The sequence below is a fragment of the Hemiscyllium ocellatum genome, chromosome 2 (assembly GCF_020745735.1).
Source record: "Hemiscyllium ocellatum isolate sHemOce1 chromosome 2, sHemOce1.pat.X.cur, whole genome shotgun sequence".
In the NCBI taxonomy this organism is placed as follows: Eukaryota; Metazoa; Chordata; class Chondrichthyes; order Orectolobiformes; family Hemiscylliidae; genus Hemiscyllium; species Hemiscyllium ocellatum.
Window position 1 is genome coordinate 37962819 of NC_083402.1, and position 17514 is coordinate 37980332.

At 41.4% G+C, this 17514-nt stretch overlaps 1 protein-coding gene across 3 annotated transcripts in view; it reads right to left on the minus strand.

Annotated features, from left to right (window-relative positions):
- Positions 1 to 17514, minus strand: part of sv2ca (synaptic vesicle glycoprotein 2Ca) — a 138578-nt gene that overhangs the window by 54232 nt on the left and 66832 nt on the right. For all 3 annotated transcript variants that reach the window (XM_060843737.1, XM_060843745.1, XM_060843726.1), the window contains exon 3: positions 15396 to 15547. In XM_060843737.1, coding sequence (XP_060699720.1) covers positions 15396 to 15547 — 152 coding nt within the window. The remainder of the gene's footprint in view (positions 1 to 15395; positions 15548 to 17514) is intronic.

Consider the following 17514-nt stretch of genomic DNA (forward strand, 5'->3'; position numbering starts at 1 on the left):
AATGTGGATGAAAATGTTTGTAGGGATAGTAAGTTATGAAGGTCCCTGGTCCATTGGATTGATAAGTGAAGCTGTATTTGGGGTTAAAAACACAATTTAACACAAGATGATTATCTCTGAGAGTGGGCTGATGTCCAGGGTCATAAGTTCTTTGTCCTCATCTAAGCCCTGACTTAGTGCAGAAAACAATTCTCGAGCCAGTTAACAAATAGTGCTGCTATTTGCCTTCCAAATACCTGGCTCACAAGAGTTATCATTTCCTTTTAAAGACTCGAGTGTTTTCTGGCTGATAAACCAACATTCGTTTGCACTTAAAATCAGTGATATTGGCACACAGTAAGAGTGTTAATCTGTCTTCTCCTGCTTTAAATCGAGGTGCTGTCCTTCTGACCTTAGATATGTAAATCCTATGTGGCACTTTCTTCGAGATCAGACCAGTTTCACCTGCACTATTGATCTGTTCTGGCTGGTACTTTCTGTTCTCAATGCATTTCTGCATCTAAATTTTTAATAATGATGGTAGATTGCAAATAGCGAAGATGCAAAATCTGAGACTTTAGATTATAAGCACCTCTGTACAACAAATTATTTGATGGGACCTGCTATTACTGGAAATCAACAATTCTGAAAGGTACTAAACCCAGGTTGGCTTCCAATTCCCTTTTGTATTTACTCTTTCTCCCCTTCCCCAAAGCCCAGTTCTATTTTCAAATGGCTTCGAAATACAATAAGGAGGCAACTTGCAGGCATGATGTGATTTACAATGCGCAACAGCTCCACCTGCTGGAAGGAAGAACAATAATTAATGCCTTGAGGCATTGTATTTAGCAACTGGACTGTTAACAAGGTCTCCCAGATCAGCACGGTCCCAGAGTTAAGCTTCAGCCCATGCCGTAGCAGTTGATTTTGACTGATTTTGACTAGCAAGCAACAATTTAATTTCAAATAGTCAACATGGTTTCGTCAAGGGCAGGTCGTGCCTAACAAACTTCATTGAGATTTTTGAGAAGGTGACCAAGCATGTAGATGAGGCAGTTGACGTGGTATACATGGACTTCAATAAAGCCTTTGATAAGGTTCCACATGGTAGGCTGTGGGAGAAAATGCAGAGGCATGGAATTGAGGGTGATTTAGGAGTTTGGAATTGAAACTGGCTTTCTGAACGAAGGCGGTGTGTGTTGGGTAATGGAAAATATTCAGTCTGGAGCCCGGTTACTGGTGGTGTGCCACAAGGATCTGTTTTGGGACCACTCCTGTTTGTCATTTTCATAAAAGACATAGATGCAGGCATAGATGGATGGATTAGTAAATTTGCAGATGACACTAAAGTCGTTGGAGTAGTGGACAGTTTGGAAGAATGTTACAGGTTGCAGGGGGATTTAGATAAACTACAGAATTGGGCTGAGAGGTGACAAATGGAGTTCAATGCAGTTAAATGTGAGGTGATGCCCTTTGGCAAGAATAACAGGAAGGCAGAGTACTGGGTCAATGGAATGATTCTTGGTAGTGTGGATGTGCAAAGGTATCTTGGAGTCCATGTACATAGATCCCTGAAAGTTGCCACCCAGGTGGATAGTGCTGTTAAGAAGGCATACGGTGTGTTAGGTTTCATTCATAGAGGGATTGAGTTCCAGAGGCGCAATATCATGCTGCAACTATACAAAACGCTGGTGCGGCCAGACTTGGAATATTGTGTACAGGTCTGGTTGCCATATTTCGGGAAGGATGTGGAAGCATTGAAAATGTGCAGAGGAGATTTACCCAGGATGTTGCCTGGACTGGAGGGAAGGTCTTATGAGGAAAGGCTGAAAGACTTGGGTCTGTTCTCATTGGCAAGAAGGTGGCTAAGACGGGATTTGATAGAGACCTACAAGATGATCAGAGGATTAAATAGGGTAGACAGTGAAAGTCTTTTTTTGAGGATGATGACATCAGCTTGTATGAGGAGGCATAACTACAAATTGAGGGGTGATAGATTTAAGAAAGACATCAGAGGCATGTTCTTTACGCAGAGAGTGGTAAGGGCGTGGAATGTCCTACCTGCTAATGTAGTCAACTCAGCCACATTAGGGAGATTTAAACAATCCTTGGATAAGCACATGGATGGTGATCATGGGATTGTGTAGAGGGATGAGCTGAGAATGGTTCACAGGTCGACGCAACATCGAGGGCCGAAGGGCCTGTTCTGCACTCTATTGTTCTATGTTCTAATTGTGGTCAATGTGTTGCAACCATCCTCAGAAACACTGGAGCTGAGGTGGGAAATGAACAACATTTTAGCTGCCCTTTGCTATCCCCTGTTAAATGGTATGACTGCATGGATTCCCAGGAAGGACTGGAGTTAGCTACAAGTGATTCCTCTCATGTCACAATAATCACCATCAGACCCCCGCATGAAGGGGCAGAATTTCATCAGAGGTTTCGGTTCAGCTTGCATGTCGGCAACTCCGAAGCAAGGAATATTGTGTTTGTTTCACATTGCCGATATTGGACATGGTGGAGGCAGATAGGGAGTGGTCAAACTTCCTGTCAAGTGATTGCAGTTTAACACCAGAGGGCTGTAAAAGCACTCCAAGGTCAGCTGTACAGACTATGCAGGCAGGGAGCTGGTCAGCTAGGCCAACCATTTCTAATTTGGGAGGACATTGCCTGAAAGCTGAGCCTTCTGATAATTCAATGTCATCTCCTGAGGAAGCCCATCACTGCCACCTCCATCCCTTAATCTCCACCATCCAGTTACCTCCAGAACCTCTTATCACTCTTTAGTTGCCCCTCAATTCAATTACCTCGAGGTGTCCCACCATCATACCTCCTGAAAAATCCTTGCTTCTACCAACTGTCCAGGTCGATCAACATTGCCCTCCTTCCCTGTCCTTTTCTTCAAAGTTCAACAAAGACAACCATTCACCTCCAATCTCAGTGGATGACCTCAGCTGTTGCAAACCATCTTTAACTTGTCATAAATCAGATACCAAGAGTTTTTCATTCAATGCAAGCTTATTTTTTTACATCCTGGGTTGTTTTTGAACAGGCGTTGTCTGTTCATGGGATATGAATATAGGGAAAAGAGGTCTTCCCCTCTGGACACCACAAGTGCTGAACCACCACAGAACTGCCACTGACCTAATCCCACCACCAGAAAGTCAAGATGTCAAGCCTGATTACGTAATGACTATTTCCACTCCTGGTGGTCCCAATAAATTCCATTGGAACATTGTCACACTTTGAGAAAGCTGAGCATAAAGCTGGGCCTGTGATGTATGTGAACACTTCAGAGTGGGCAAGAGACAACAATATTTCGGACTTTGCTTTGCTCCAGTCTGTTTTTCTTTATAATTTCCACTGCATGAATATCAAAGATGTAAAGATTGCACACAAGCTTCCTTAATGGGACCATAATCAGACTGTCATTAGGGTATGACATTTTGTCAAAGTTTGTTGCTACATGGGATAACCTACAGAGAGAAACATGTTCATCTGGAGAGAACAGTGACATTTATTGATGCTCCTTTATCACACAAACATCTGTTGGCCAAATATGCAATGATATTGTGCTGACAAGCTGTTGGTAGACCACGAAAGCAAAGTGACTGCTTCCTGTGTTCTTTGTACAAAGAAAAATGGATGACATCAGTCATAATGAGAGGGAAGTGAGAAAGTATACACAGGGAATTACAAAATGCATTATACTTTAACTCCAAATCACCTGTGATGTAGCAAGTGGAATCAACAATATCTCTCCATTCATTAGCTTATGTAAATGAATCTAAATCAATGCTTTGATCCAAATCTTCCTCCATTTCATGGTTGTTAAACTAAATTGCAACGTTGTATTGAATGCAAATATTATAATATTTGGTAGGGGGAAAAACTGAGCACTTTTCCTACTTGAAACACTCCTCATTCCTGATGTCTTTCTCACTCCCTGAACCCTCATTTTCCAGTCTCCATGACTGTCTCACTAACCCCCCAGTCCCTTGCTTCCAGCTCTCTCTCCCCGACAAATGCTCATCATCCAGTCTCCATCTCTTTTTGTCTCATCCCAAAGCCAAACACCTATCCACGAGTCTCCACTTCTTATCCCAATTCCCTAGCTCTTTCTCTCTGTTCTTCATTCTCAAACTCCCAGTCTCCAGCCCTTTATAGGTGGAGGGATAGGTAGTATTGAGGAGGCAAGGAGGCTGCAGAAGGCCTTTAACAGGCTTGGAGAGTGAACAAAGAAGTGGCAGATGGAGTACAATGTAGGAAAGTGTGAAGTTTTGCACTTTGGTCAGAAAACTAGAGGTGCAGACTATTTTCTGAATGGGAAAAGTCTTCAGATATCTGAAGCACAAAGGGACGTGGGAGATCTAGTTCAGGATTCTCTTCAGGTTTAAATGCAAATTCAATTCACAGTTAGAAAGGCAAATATTCACAATCATTTTCAAAGGGCTAGAATACAAGAGCAGGGACATACTGCTGAAGCTGTGTAAGGCTTTAGTCAGACTGCATTTGGAATCTTATAAACAGTTTTGGGTCCCACATCTCAGGAAGGATGTGCTGGCATTGGAGAGAGTCCAGAGGAAGTTTACAAGAATGATCCTGGGGATGCAGAGCTTGTCATGTGAGGACAGGCTGAGGTCTCTGGGCCTGTACTCAGTGGAATTTAAAAAGGATGAGGGGGTTGTTATTGAATCTTGCAAAATACTGAGAGGCCTGGATTGAGTGGATGTGGAGAAGATGTTTCTATTAGTAAAAGAGACCATGAGCCAGGGTACAATCTCAGAGTGAAAGGACGACCCTTTAGAACGGAGATAATGAGGAATTTCTTCAGTGAATCTGTGGAACTCATTGCTACAGAAGCCTGCAGACGTCAAGTCATCAAGATCTTTGAGACAAAGATAGTTAGGTTCTTGATTAGTAAGGCAATAAAGGGTTACAGGGAGAAGGCAGGAGAACAGGGTTGAGAGACACATCAGCCATGATCAAATGGTACAACAGATTTGACAGGTCGAATGGCCTGATTCTGCTCTGTTATCTTATTATCTTACATACAATGAGTGGCAAAACCATGTTATCATCAGTCAAAAGGGGTGCCATACGAGAAGCAAAGGTAGTTAATGAGGTGGATTTGAGAAGATGCAGTGAGAAATCTTACTAGGCCTCATGAAGAGATACTCTGTGAAATTTGATGAAATTGACACAAACCAAAATATTCATAGATTTGACCGAACAGTTTGTCCAGGGATCCAAAGTGCTATAGTACAATTGATTTACGTGAAATTGCATTCTTATCTTTCCATTTTTAAATGGTTGCCCAGATAAGAAGAGAACATGTTGAAAAGGCATAGCAGGCTAGGGCTGAGCTAGGGTGAGAATGCAATGAAGAATCCTGTAATGTTTCCAAAATTGAAAGGTCATTGCTACGAAGGAAGAGTTGAAAATTGGGCATATAGAAGGTTAAGGGCGAACCAACTCAAAGCTCCAAAAGAATTGAAAATAAATTTAGGGTAAACAGTAAACTATAGTTTTCATTGAATTATGCAACACTAGCAAGAATTATTATGAGGAGAACTGAAGGAGAATCTGAAATATTGTTATCATGTTAATGGATAAACGAACAAGGAATGGCTATTGCAGCAGAGATTAAAAGAGGGAACTGATCCAATATTTAAAAAGGAAGAGTGCAATAATGGTTCAAGTAGTAGCAGGGAAATAGGATTGAAGAGCTCCAGTCAAAGGGCTGATCCATCAATATTGTCAAACCATGATGCTGTTCTCTGAGCAGAAATGAAGAACAGAGTAGCACTCAGCAACCACACGGTCAGCTAGGAATGATTGATGGGCCATTTCTGTATCAACCACATCGAGCAGCAACTGTTCGCAAACAAATATTATCATTGGCTGTAATACACTTCAAGAGTTCTGGCATTATGAAAAGTGTTATATAAACAAAACACTTAGTTACGTTTTCATAATTGAAACAAAGTGTCTATTTTGAAGGTTCTTACACATTTAAAAAAATAGAAACATGAATGCTATGCCTTCTGAACTGAGTCTCAAACAAATAGAAACCCGACAACGTAACAACAAAATCTGTCTCCAGATTTTGTTGTCACATTGTCGGGTTTCTACTTGTTTGTGAGACACACCGTCTTACCTACCTTCATTGTTGCTTCAATAAGATCCTGGACACCCCTATCTAGCAGCATTGGAGACCTTTCACAAACTGTGCCCAGTAAGAAGGCAGCTCACCACTATCTTCTGGAATGCAACTTAGGATGGCCAAAATATCCTGATCTTGACAATGACACATAGACCCAAATAATAAAGAAAAGTTCCCTTGCCCTCCAGAACATTTCTTAGCTGCTTTCAGTCACTAAAAGATCAACTACTAATTAATAGTAATAATAAGACATTTAAAAGTATATGAATTATTGAAGCTTGTATATCCCTTCATAGACACAATTTTGTTAAAAGTATTTCTGAAGTGCCTAGAGAGGATGCTGCTCAGAGACCACAGGCAAAGGTGAGACAATGTCTGTGCAGAGTTTGGTATTAAAGTAAGGATGTACACGATTCTATATATTGGAGATGGGATTGCAATGGTTTAATTGGATTGGTTCCTGGAAAGACATTGTTATTCGGTGCTCAGAGACTGAGTTAATTGTGTCCATACTCTGGAGTTTAGAAAAATAACCTCGTTGAAATATACAAGATGCTGAAGAGGCTTGTTATGGGAGTCACAGAGGTAGTTATCCTTGGTTGTACAATCTCTCCACAGAAGCTGCCAGACATGCAGAGTTTTTCCAGCAATTTCTGTTTTTCTTTCTAAAACATAGGGGTACAGTTTCAGGATAAGAGGATGTTCATTTAGGATCAAGATGAGGAAAAATTCCTTCACTCTTTGGAATTTTATATTTAGAGGATTGTACATACAACATCAGGGAGCATATTTAAAACTGAGAGAGACAAATTGTTGGTCTATATTTGAATTCTGAGAAGTAGAGAGGAAAGATGGTGTTGAAACCAAATCAGTAGCCATGATTGTATTGAATCACAGAGCAGGCTTGACTAGCTTCCTTGTTTACATTTTACTGGACTTTTTATATTTTATATCTTTGTGCCCTCGACCAAGGCCCAGTGTGAAATCAGCCCACTCACGACAAATAACTAAAGCATCATATAAAAATTGTGATTTTCCATTTGCCTTATCAGAATATAGTAAAGCAGTCACAAAAGTACAATAAAAGTGAGTAACTTATATAAGTAGTTGGGAAGCAAATAAAAAGTTTGCAAGTGACATTCAGAACCCAAAGCTTTTATGTTTTTCTTTTCTTTATTTCCAGAGTTCTGTGTTCTTTTTCTTTCCAAATTATTGTTTGTTTTTTTCCACTTTGACTGTTTCTAGCTCCTCAAGGATCTTTTCACTTAGTTACTTCCCATTTGTTTATTCGCTCTGCAACCTGAATGTTTTTCTCTGACACCTTTGTCACAGTGCACCAAACCAGGCAGAAAACACTGTTGGACAGAAGCCAATGTTTTTAACAACAAAGGTTTCACCAGGATACTATTAACAACAGTAAAAAATGAGGTCTGCAGATGCTGGAGATCACAGCTGAAAATGTGTTGCTGGTCAAAGCACAGCAGGCCAGGCAGCATCTCAGGAATAGAGAATTCGACGTTTCGAGCATAAGCCCTTCATCAGGAATGAGAGAGAGTAGCCAAGCAGGCTAAGATAAGACTCACTGAAATCCTTGTAGAGGGAGGAAGAGAGCTTCTTCAAGGAAGGCATCCTTGTAAGAGGATTCGCAGTAGGTTAAAATCTTCGAGTAAAAAATGAGGTCTGCAGATGCTGGAGATCACAGCTGAAAATGTGTTGCTGGTCAAAGATTTTAACCTACTGCGAATCCTCTTACAAGGATGCCTTCCTTGAAGAAGCTCTCTTCCTCCCTCTACAAGGATTTCAGTGAGTCTTATCTTAGCCTGCTTGGCTACTCTCTCTCATTCCTGATGAAGGGCTTATGCTCGAAACGTCGAATTCTCTATTCCTGAGATGCTGCCTGGCCTGCTGTGCTTTGACCAGCAACACATTTTCTGCTACTATTAACAACAGTAGAGATCGTGCAAAACCTATTAAAAAAAAATCACTTGACTGAATTACAAAATAGCATGTTTGGTTGAACTTTGACATCACACCTAAAACAAAAGTTAACTACAGTTAACAATTATTTTTCTAGGCTATTGCATGATTATGTTATGAAGATGTGGGTGTACTATACCTTTAAGAGAATTAAAAGCTAGCAAAAAACACCTGATAGAATCAAGTGTTCTTAATAAGGTAACAATGTAACACTTGGTCAAAAGCTAGATTAGCTGGGGTGCCTGGAGACAAAAACCAATTCAAATTAGGCCAGTTTAAATTATATCCCCCCCCCCCCCCCCCCCCCCGCCAAAAGTACCAAATTCCAATTCAGTTTGAATTTAGTATACTGACAATCTTAAAAGCCAATGACACAATCTAATGCTTTGGGGGCATAAGACCAGAGAAATTGAACTGTTGGGAGGTGAACTGCCACATCACCAACATTTAGAGACTGTCCAAAAAATAGCTCTCTTAAAGGCACCTTTATTGATCCATAATCCCTAAGGAAGGAAGACAGGAAGATCCAAATGGAAGATTTGACAGCTGGCTGGTTTTGAAAATTTGAATTTTGGTAAATCTTAATCAGGGGTTTTATCAGACTAGTATTATCGAAGGGAAGGTAAAAGATAAGTGAGTGGAAGGAATTGTAAATAGTTGGTAGTTAATTATTCTCAGTTATACTTTAAGACAAAAAGTTGTTAATTTATACTTTAAATAGTTCTTAGTCACTCAAATTTTCACAGATTACTGTGTGGGATAAATCTTTTCTGTGTTGTTGGTTTAAATGAAGCAGGAAGGTTTACCCCATGTTGCAACAAATACTTGATGTGATTATTTTATTCACCTCCATTTTCATGCATTTTAATGTAGCATTGCTGACAATGTAAATTTATGTAAAAAATTAATTTCATACTTTGACCTGCACATCAAACAGAAACTGAGTTGTAAAGTTTTTGATAATCACTCTCAGGACAACAGGCATAGAATGTATTATCGCAATGTATCATAATACAAGACCTTTCAAACTTATTCCTGGAAGTGGGCAAGACTGGAATGGTGGACAACTGAGTGAGTCAGTTCAGCATGTGTCAAGAAGCAATCATATTGGATAAGATCAACTTTAAATGAAGGACAGGCCACGCAAGGACAATGCATTCCATTTTGTGAACCATATTTCTAAGCCATTTGAATCTTATGACAAGCTGGCAGGGCTCATAGTCACTTTTACCCTGAGTGCTCACTCCTATGTGACATGGTGTCAATTTCACAACTTGCCATAGCTGGATGGATCACAACCTCGAGTGTATTACCATATTCGTGCAATGACCAAAACAAGCTCTTTGATGTTTGATCTGTTGATCATTGTGCCACAGTGTTAAATTTTTTTTAAAAATAAGCCAAGCTTCCAACTACCAGCCACTAACTGGGAATCCCAACTGGAAATGACACGTGTAGACCAGCAATTCTGGAACTTTTCAGTACCAAAGCAAACTTCAACGAGACAAACAATTTCTCATGCACCCACTTATCAGTTGAATTGATTGCTCATAAATGTTATATTTACTTGCAGCTACTATGGCTATGATCTTACTAGAGAGATTTGCAAATGGTACATACAAGAAGCTAAACAAGGGTCAAATGTATTAATGCTTCACATTATCTTTGCAAAAAATTTCACAGCACACTTGGACAGTTCTCAAGGCACACTGGTTGAAAGTGTAGATAGTGGATCTTTTCAACGGATGAGGAGTCGATCAATACTCATGGCTTATACCTAAACATTGACAATGTTCATGGAGTACTGGACCGCCGTCAGTCTCAGTATGGTGCAAAGCAACATGATAAAAGAGTGAGGAAAAAGAAAACAAAATTCAAATACTTTTTTAAAAAAAGGCTTATCATGTATCCTAAGTGCAATATATAAGCTCATTGATCAATGACTATAAATCCTAACTGAAGCAGAAATATGGAGGTTGGCTGAAGATATCACCCCGGTTCCTGGAGACATGTATCTGTCCTGATGCATACACCACAGGTTAGCCTGCAGACACTCCATCGTGTTTATCTACCACAGAAGTAATATTAAATTTTAGATAGTTTGCTTTGGAACTGAAAAGGTCCAGAGTTTTAGATAGTAAAAAGAGATGACAGTGATGATTAAAATTATTTCAATAAGTAGCATTAGACTGCATCCTAGTGCTTTGTACAACATGCTGGAAATGGGAAAGTACTGAATAAAAGAAGTCCAGTTATGATTCGAATCCTAGTTTATTATGTCTCAGTGTTTCTTGTAGCCTGGTTGAGAAGTGAATGGGAGGTCAAAGGCTGTGCATGAAATTGTTAAAATTGTAAGAAAGATAAATACAAAAATATGGAAAGGAAAAGCAAAATTTGAGGTTTTTTTCAAAGAATATAGCTGAAATATGAAAAAACTCTGGAAAGGAGAGCATAGAATGCAATAAGTTGTAAAAATATTTACATTATTTTCAATATTAATCTAAAAATTATAAGTATATATATATATATTTTCTTTTATATAATATCTTTAGTATAGAAAAACATCTCCAAGAGAATAATCAAATTTTTCCACCAAATCAGAGAGATGTATCCAAAGACATCGGGAAATGTTTCATTGAAGGGAACGGTTACAAGGTGCGTCTTAAAGGGGGAGAGAGGCAAGTAGAGAAATGGGAATATTTAGAGACCAAATTCTAGAGTACCAGGCCTTGTCAGCTGAAGTCACCAACCACCAATAGTGGAGCAATTAAAATTGGGATGTTCAAGAGGCCAGAGTTAGAGAATTCTGAGATGTCAAAAATGCGTAGGGATGGAGGAAAGTATCAAGATGAAGGATGAAACCATGAAGTGATTTGAAAATGAAGATGGAATCCACAGGGTGAGATTTGTTAGAATGCACATGATGGGTAAAAGGTTTTTGCAGAGAGTTAGGATAAGAACAATAGAGTTTTGATGAGTCCAAGTTTGTTTTTTGAGTGGGGGGGGGGGGGGCGGCAGGGAGGTGGTAAGGGGTTGAGATGTAAGACCCATAGACCAGCCAAGAGAGCACTTGATTAGTCGAGTCTAGAGGTAACAAAGGGTGAGGGTTTCAGCAGTTGATGGGTAGAGTTATGTGCAGAATCAGGTTTTGTTGTGGAGCTGGAAGCAGGCGATCCCAGTGATGGTGTGAATAGTTGATCAAACGTTCACCTCAGAATCCAATATGACAGGAGTGTTGCAAAAATTCTGGTTCAGCCTCAGACAACTTCCAGGGAGTCAACATTGATCATTTCTTAGAGCTGAATCTTTATTTTATGTTGGCAAACTAACATTTTCATTACGTTTCACAGAGGATTTGGCTCTGTGAGGCTGAGAGAGTTTTCTTGTGCAATTGTCTCAGAAGTGCCTCATTAACACAGATGTCCATGGACATGGGGTTCAAGTGGCTGCTGCTTACGGAGCCCACCCTGAGGTGTAGGGCCTCAGCATCCAAGCAGAATTCCGGAGGAGCAAGTGGTGAGCTGAAGTCAGCAGGTTCCCACTCAGGCTTACATGGTGGGAATTTTCAGCATCGAGTTTTTATCTGGTGGACAGGGAGCCAGGGTTTTAATGAGGTGGGATCAGGTAGAAATAAAGGTGCAAGTGAGCATTAAATCTGATCAACAGGATGCTCTCTAGTGAGAATCATGTCTCAACATCTGGGACTTGATTGAAAAATGCAACATGTTAGTCTGAACGTTGAGAAAGACCTTACTCCACAACTCACTCAATCCTCCCAAATTTCTTGTCATAGTCCACACTGTTCAGGACTTTGGTAGATTCTGTCCCTAATCTCTCTTCAGTAACAGAATATTCTTTCCTATTAATAAATATTGTATACAATTGGATGGTGAATATTCTGTCATTGTGTATTGATCTGAACTGACTGATTACTGATCTGTCCATTCAACATTCAAGCTCCACATGCTCAGCACAACTCCTATGTTTCTATCACCAGAAAAGGGGACAGTATGCGAGGTGCTGCATGTTGCACAGACAAAGATCTGAAAGCTTTTCATTGTGCTGGCTTGGCTGAGAGTCAGCAAATGTCATTGCTAATTGAGATAATCAGCTTCAATGATAAGTTGCACCATGGCTTAAAGCTTCCACAGTCTGCTTGAGAAGGTAGCTCGGTGGAGGTGGGAGTATAGGGCGGCCAATATCTAAATGCACACTTAGGTTTGAAAACAAACCTCGCTGTTAAAAAAGGTCATGAAGGGAATGAATTAATACTGTTTAAAAAAGAATAAGCCTCTGACCAACAGAATATATTAAAGTTCAGATGTAAAGTAACACAAGAGCAACAGCATGTAGATAATTGATTATGACACAGCTCCTGGTAAATGGAATAAATGCCTTCGAAGGAATTGGATTATATACTAGGTTAAGAGTATGACTGTTTCACCTCCAGACATGGTTTCAAATACTGCACAGATGGTCGAAATGAAGAGTGTTTTTGAAAGGATCCTAAGTGCAGTCAGTCATTTTCAATCTGGATCTATTGAACCACAAAACAAAGCTTACATCGAGTTGCATACTGTTAGCAAAATAAATGCCGATGCCTTTTAGAGACTGTGATATGTTATCAAGTATCTAGAAATGTTTTTTTTAAATAAATTAGAGTATTGTTGTCTAATATTTAGTTTCTCACGACAAAGCATAGTCCAGATCATCACTATAAATATTATGGATATGCAGGACTTAGTATAAATAGATAAAACCAACTCACTTTCAGGTGGACTTCTATGCACTGACCCTCTGATTGTAAGTTACCATGACTAGCACTAGCCTGCTGATATTGTATCCTTTACCTCTGTACCAACCCCAAACCGTACCCATCCTATTCCAGCCTCCACGGGGTTAAAGGTATGGTTTTCCTTGAACAGCTTTAAGAGGAAGAGAAGGAAAGTGGAAACATAACAGTTTCTGTGTACTGGAACTTTTTAAAGTTTATCCCTCCCTCCCACTCAGTTCAGTTTCCCTTTCAAGCAACTAGAATTGTGAGAGAAAGATTAGGCTGATGTTAAAAATCTATTTGGTCTCATAATGACCATCTATTTCTCATTCCTGTGTATGAACCTCTCTCTTGAAATAGAGAGAGACAGACAGAAAGAGAGACAGACAGAGAGAGAGATTACTGTGATTGTACAGAATGAGACACCATAATGTTGACACTCATCCAACTCAAAGTTAAATTCTTCAAATGACTTCCCTCCTTGCTTCATTCTATTCTTCATGGTTTTCTGCCTACACAAAGTATCAGACCCCAGTGAAAACCCACACTAATTGTCACCAACTCAAAATGAATAATGCATTCAAAATTATCTCTTAAAATAGTTCCATTGTTACCAGAGAGAAAAATTAGATGAGGCTGGAAATTGGGCTCAAGGATCACGATACACAATTTACCTGCATCTATTCATCGTGATGCAGGCAATATTTAAATTTCACACTGCCTGCTGATTTTTTTCTTTATTCTTTCGTGTAATATGGGGGTTACTGGCAAAAGTAGCATTCCTTGCCCAACCCTACTAGCTGCTTGAACTGAGTGGTTTGTTGGGCCATTTCAGAGGCAGTTAAGGATCGACTACATTTCTGGAATCACATGTAGGAAAGACCAGGTAAAGATAGCAAACTTCCTTCTCTAAAGGAAATTGCTAATTTACGAATAATGGTGCGACTTTACCTATCTCTATTTTTCTTTACAGGCTCTTTGTATCCTCCTGAGCATTATGCTGTGTTATATCTAATAGTTAATATGCATTATATCTTGGGAAGACGTTTTTGACATCAACACTGTATCATGGCATTGGACCTGATGGTATAAATTTCTCTGTCTCTATTTTACTGGGACTTGCAGTGAGACATTGGGAGAAGGTTGTGCTACAATATGCTCAGTACTCGCCCAGATATGGCAGTGTACATGTAGATACCAGGAGCTAAAAGGCGATCAAATCTTGTTACCCACATTTTGTTCTTAGGTTACGGGAGCAAACATAAGTAATGCCTCATCAGATAAAACTACACTGTTAAAGATAAAAAGAAATCCAACACTGCACCTATAGCAGATTGTGAAGAAAGATCAGGTGAGACTACTGCTGCTGAAAATGTGTTGCTGGTTAAAGCACAGCAGGTTAGGCAGCATCCAAGGAACAGGAAATTCGACAGGAATCAGGAATCGGGCTTATGCCCGAAACGTCGAATTTCCTGTTCCTTGGATGCTGCCTAACCTGCTGTGCTTTAACCAGCAACACATTTTCAGCTCTGATCTCCAGCATCTGCAGACCTCATTTTTTACCCTGAGACTACTGCTGGTCTTATGCAGATAGTGGTGGGTGTATGGAATACACTGCCAGCGGTGGTAGTAAAGTCAGGTACATTAAGGACATTTAAGCGACTACTGGACAAGCACATGGGCAGCAGTAAATTGAGGGGTATGTATGTTAGATTGATCTTAGACTAAAATAAATGTTCAGCACAACATCGTGAACCAAAGGGCCTGTACTGTGCTGTGCTGTACTGTTCCATGTTCTATGTTCCATGTTAACAGCCCCAATCAGGGAACTCCTATTCTATGAGATCATGGGTAGGGTTAAAGGAGTAAGCAATAATTGGAACAGAGCTGAGAGGGAGAGAAAGGCAGTTAGGCAGGCAAAGGAGTGGATAATGATAAATTGGGAGGATGAAAAGCTGCTCATGGGGGCCATAAGCAGATGATAATTGGTTGCTGTGCTGAAAATAACCCACATGATGACAAGGCCTGGGGTATGGGGTGTGAGTAAAAGACATACCCTTTTTCTCCCTGGTTTACCATTTTCTATCACTCTTTCTCTCCCTTTGGGCACCGTCTCCATCTGTCACCTACTCCTTTACCCACACCACCCTCTCACATACGCTGGCTCCAATAAGGGTCACTGGACCGGAAACCTTGACTCTGGTTCTCTATCTATAGATGATGTCAGAGCTGCTGAGATTCTCTAGCATTTTCTATTTTTGTTTCAAATTTCCAGCATCTGCCATTTCTTTGATTGAATCTGTATTGTACTAAAATAAAACAAACTCAAAATAATGACTAAATCCAACTTTCTCAAATACTCCCATTTTCACATCATACAGATTCTTCCCTTTGCCAGTTATTGCCAAAGACAGTCATCTTCTGCACAGTACCAGACAGTGATCCAACATATGTCAGAGCACTTGTGATGGTCAGCTTTTATATGTATTGTTATCTTACCATAATGAGGAATGATGGCCCAAGCCATGGCGGATGCATAGATCCCTCCGATCATCCAGAACATGCAGAGCCAACTCAGGTGCTCACCACGCTTCTCCCGGGCCAAGACTTCAGCAAAGTAGGAAAACACAACTGGAACCGCTCCTCCAATCCTGGTTAAGAAGAGAAAATAATAACTTCATTTTCATTGTGGAGCTGGGATTTCTGAGCTTTGTTATCTCTTCTCAAACAAGTATTGAGTATCAAGTGACAGCACAAATGAGGAGCTTTCAGGTGAAATAGATTATAAAACCCCACACTGCACAGATTGGGCAAAGTTATTTCAATAAGTGATGAATCTCCACCCCCATCATCACCACACAACGTTCAACAAGTGGTTATATGCCTGCCTCTTCGTAGGATATGTGGAACAGTCCATCTTCCACAACTACACTGGCACCACCCCCCACCTTTTCCTCCGCTACATCGATGACTGTATCGGCGCTGCCTCGTGCTCCCACGAGGAGGTTGAACAGTTCATCAACTTTACTAACACCTTCCATCCCGACCTGAAATTCACCTGGACTGTCTCAGACTCCTCCCTCCCCTTCCTAGACCTTTCCATTTCTATCTCGGGCGACCGACTCAACACAGACATCTATTATAAACCGACTGACTCCCACAGCTACCTGGACTACACCTCCTCCCACCCTGCCCCCTGTAAAAACGCCATCACATATTCCCAATTCCTTCGTCTCCGCCGCATCTGCTCCCAGGAGGACCAATTCCAACACCGCACAGCCCAGATGGCCTCCTTCTTCAAGGACCGCAGATTCCCCCCAGACGTGATCGACGATGCCCTCCACCGCATCTCCTCCACTTCCCGCTCCTCCGCCCTTGAGCCCCGCTCCTCCAACCGCCACCAAGACAGAACCCCACTGGTTCTCACCTACCACCCCACCAACCTCCGCATACAACGTATCATCCGCCGCCATTTCCGCCACCTCCAAACGGACCCCACCACCAAGGATATATTTCCCTCCCCTCCCCTATCAGCGTTCCGCAAGGACCACTCCCTTCGTGACTCCCTCGTCAGATCCACACCCCCCACCAACCCAACCTCCACCCCCGGCACCTTCCCCTGCAACCGCAGGAAATGTAAAACTTGCGCCCACACCTCCGCACTCACTTCCCTCCAAGGCCCCAAGGGATCCTTCCATATCCGCCACAAGTTCACCTGTACCTCCACACACATCATCTATTGCATCCGCTGCACCCGATGTGGCCTCCTCTATATTGGGGAGACAGGCCACTTACTTGCGGAATGCTTCAGGGAACACCTCCGGGCCGCCCGAACCAACCAACCCAATCACCCCGTGGCTCAACACTTTAACTCTCCCTCCCACTCCACCGAGGACATGCAGGTCCTTGGACTCCTCCACCGGCAGAACACAACAACACGACGGCTGGAGGAGGAGCGCCTCATCTTCCGCCTGAGAACCCTCCAACCACAAGGTATGAATTCAGATTTCTCCAGTTTCCTCATTTCCCCTCCCCCCACCTTGTCTCAGTCGGTTCCCTCAACTCAGCACCGCCCTCCTAACCTGCAATCCTCTTCCTGACCTCTCCGCCCCCACCCCACTCCGGCCTATCACCCTCACCTTGACCTCCTTCCACCTATCCCACCTCCATCGCCCCTCCCCCTAGTCCCTCCTCCCTACCTTTTATCTTAGCCTGCTTGGCTCTCTCTCCTATTCCTGATGAAGGGCTTACGCTCGAAATGTCGAATTCTCTATTCCTGAGATGCTGCCTGGCCTGCTGTGCTTTGACCAGCAACACATTTGCGGTTATACTGCTGTACCATTTTCATTGAAAAATTTCATGAAAGAGTGAACAAAGCTAAGTTCTCAGGTTAAAACAATGCATTATTAAATATTTTACAGACTGTTCTGATAGCTGACAGATGATCTTGTGCTTTTCAATCCTGGGGAATTCAGTCATAAAATGGGTTCAAAACATTTTGATCTGAACAAGCAAAATAAATAATTTGGATAAAATTTACCTAACATTTATATATGTGAGTCCAACTAACTCCTTGGTGTTTTTGGGTTGCTAACTCTTGATGGGAGAGGGGAGGTTG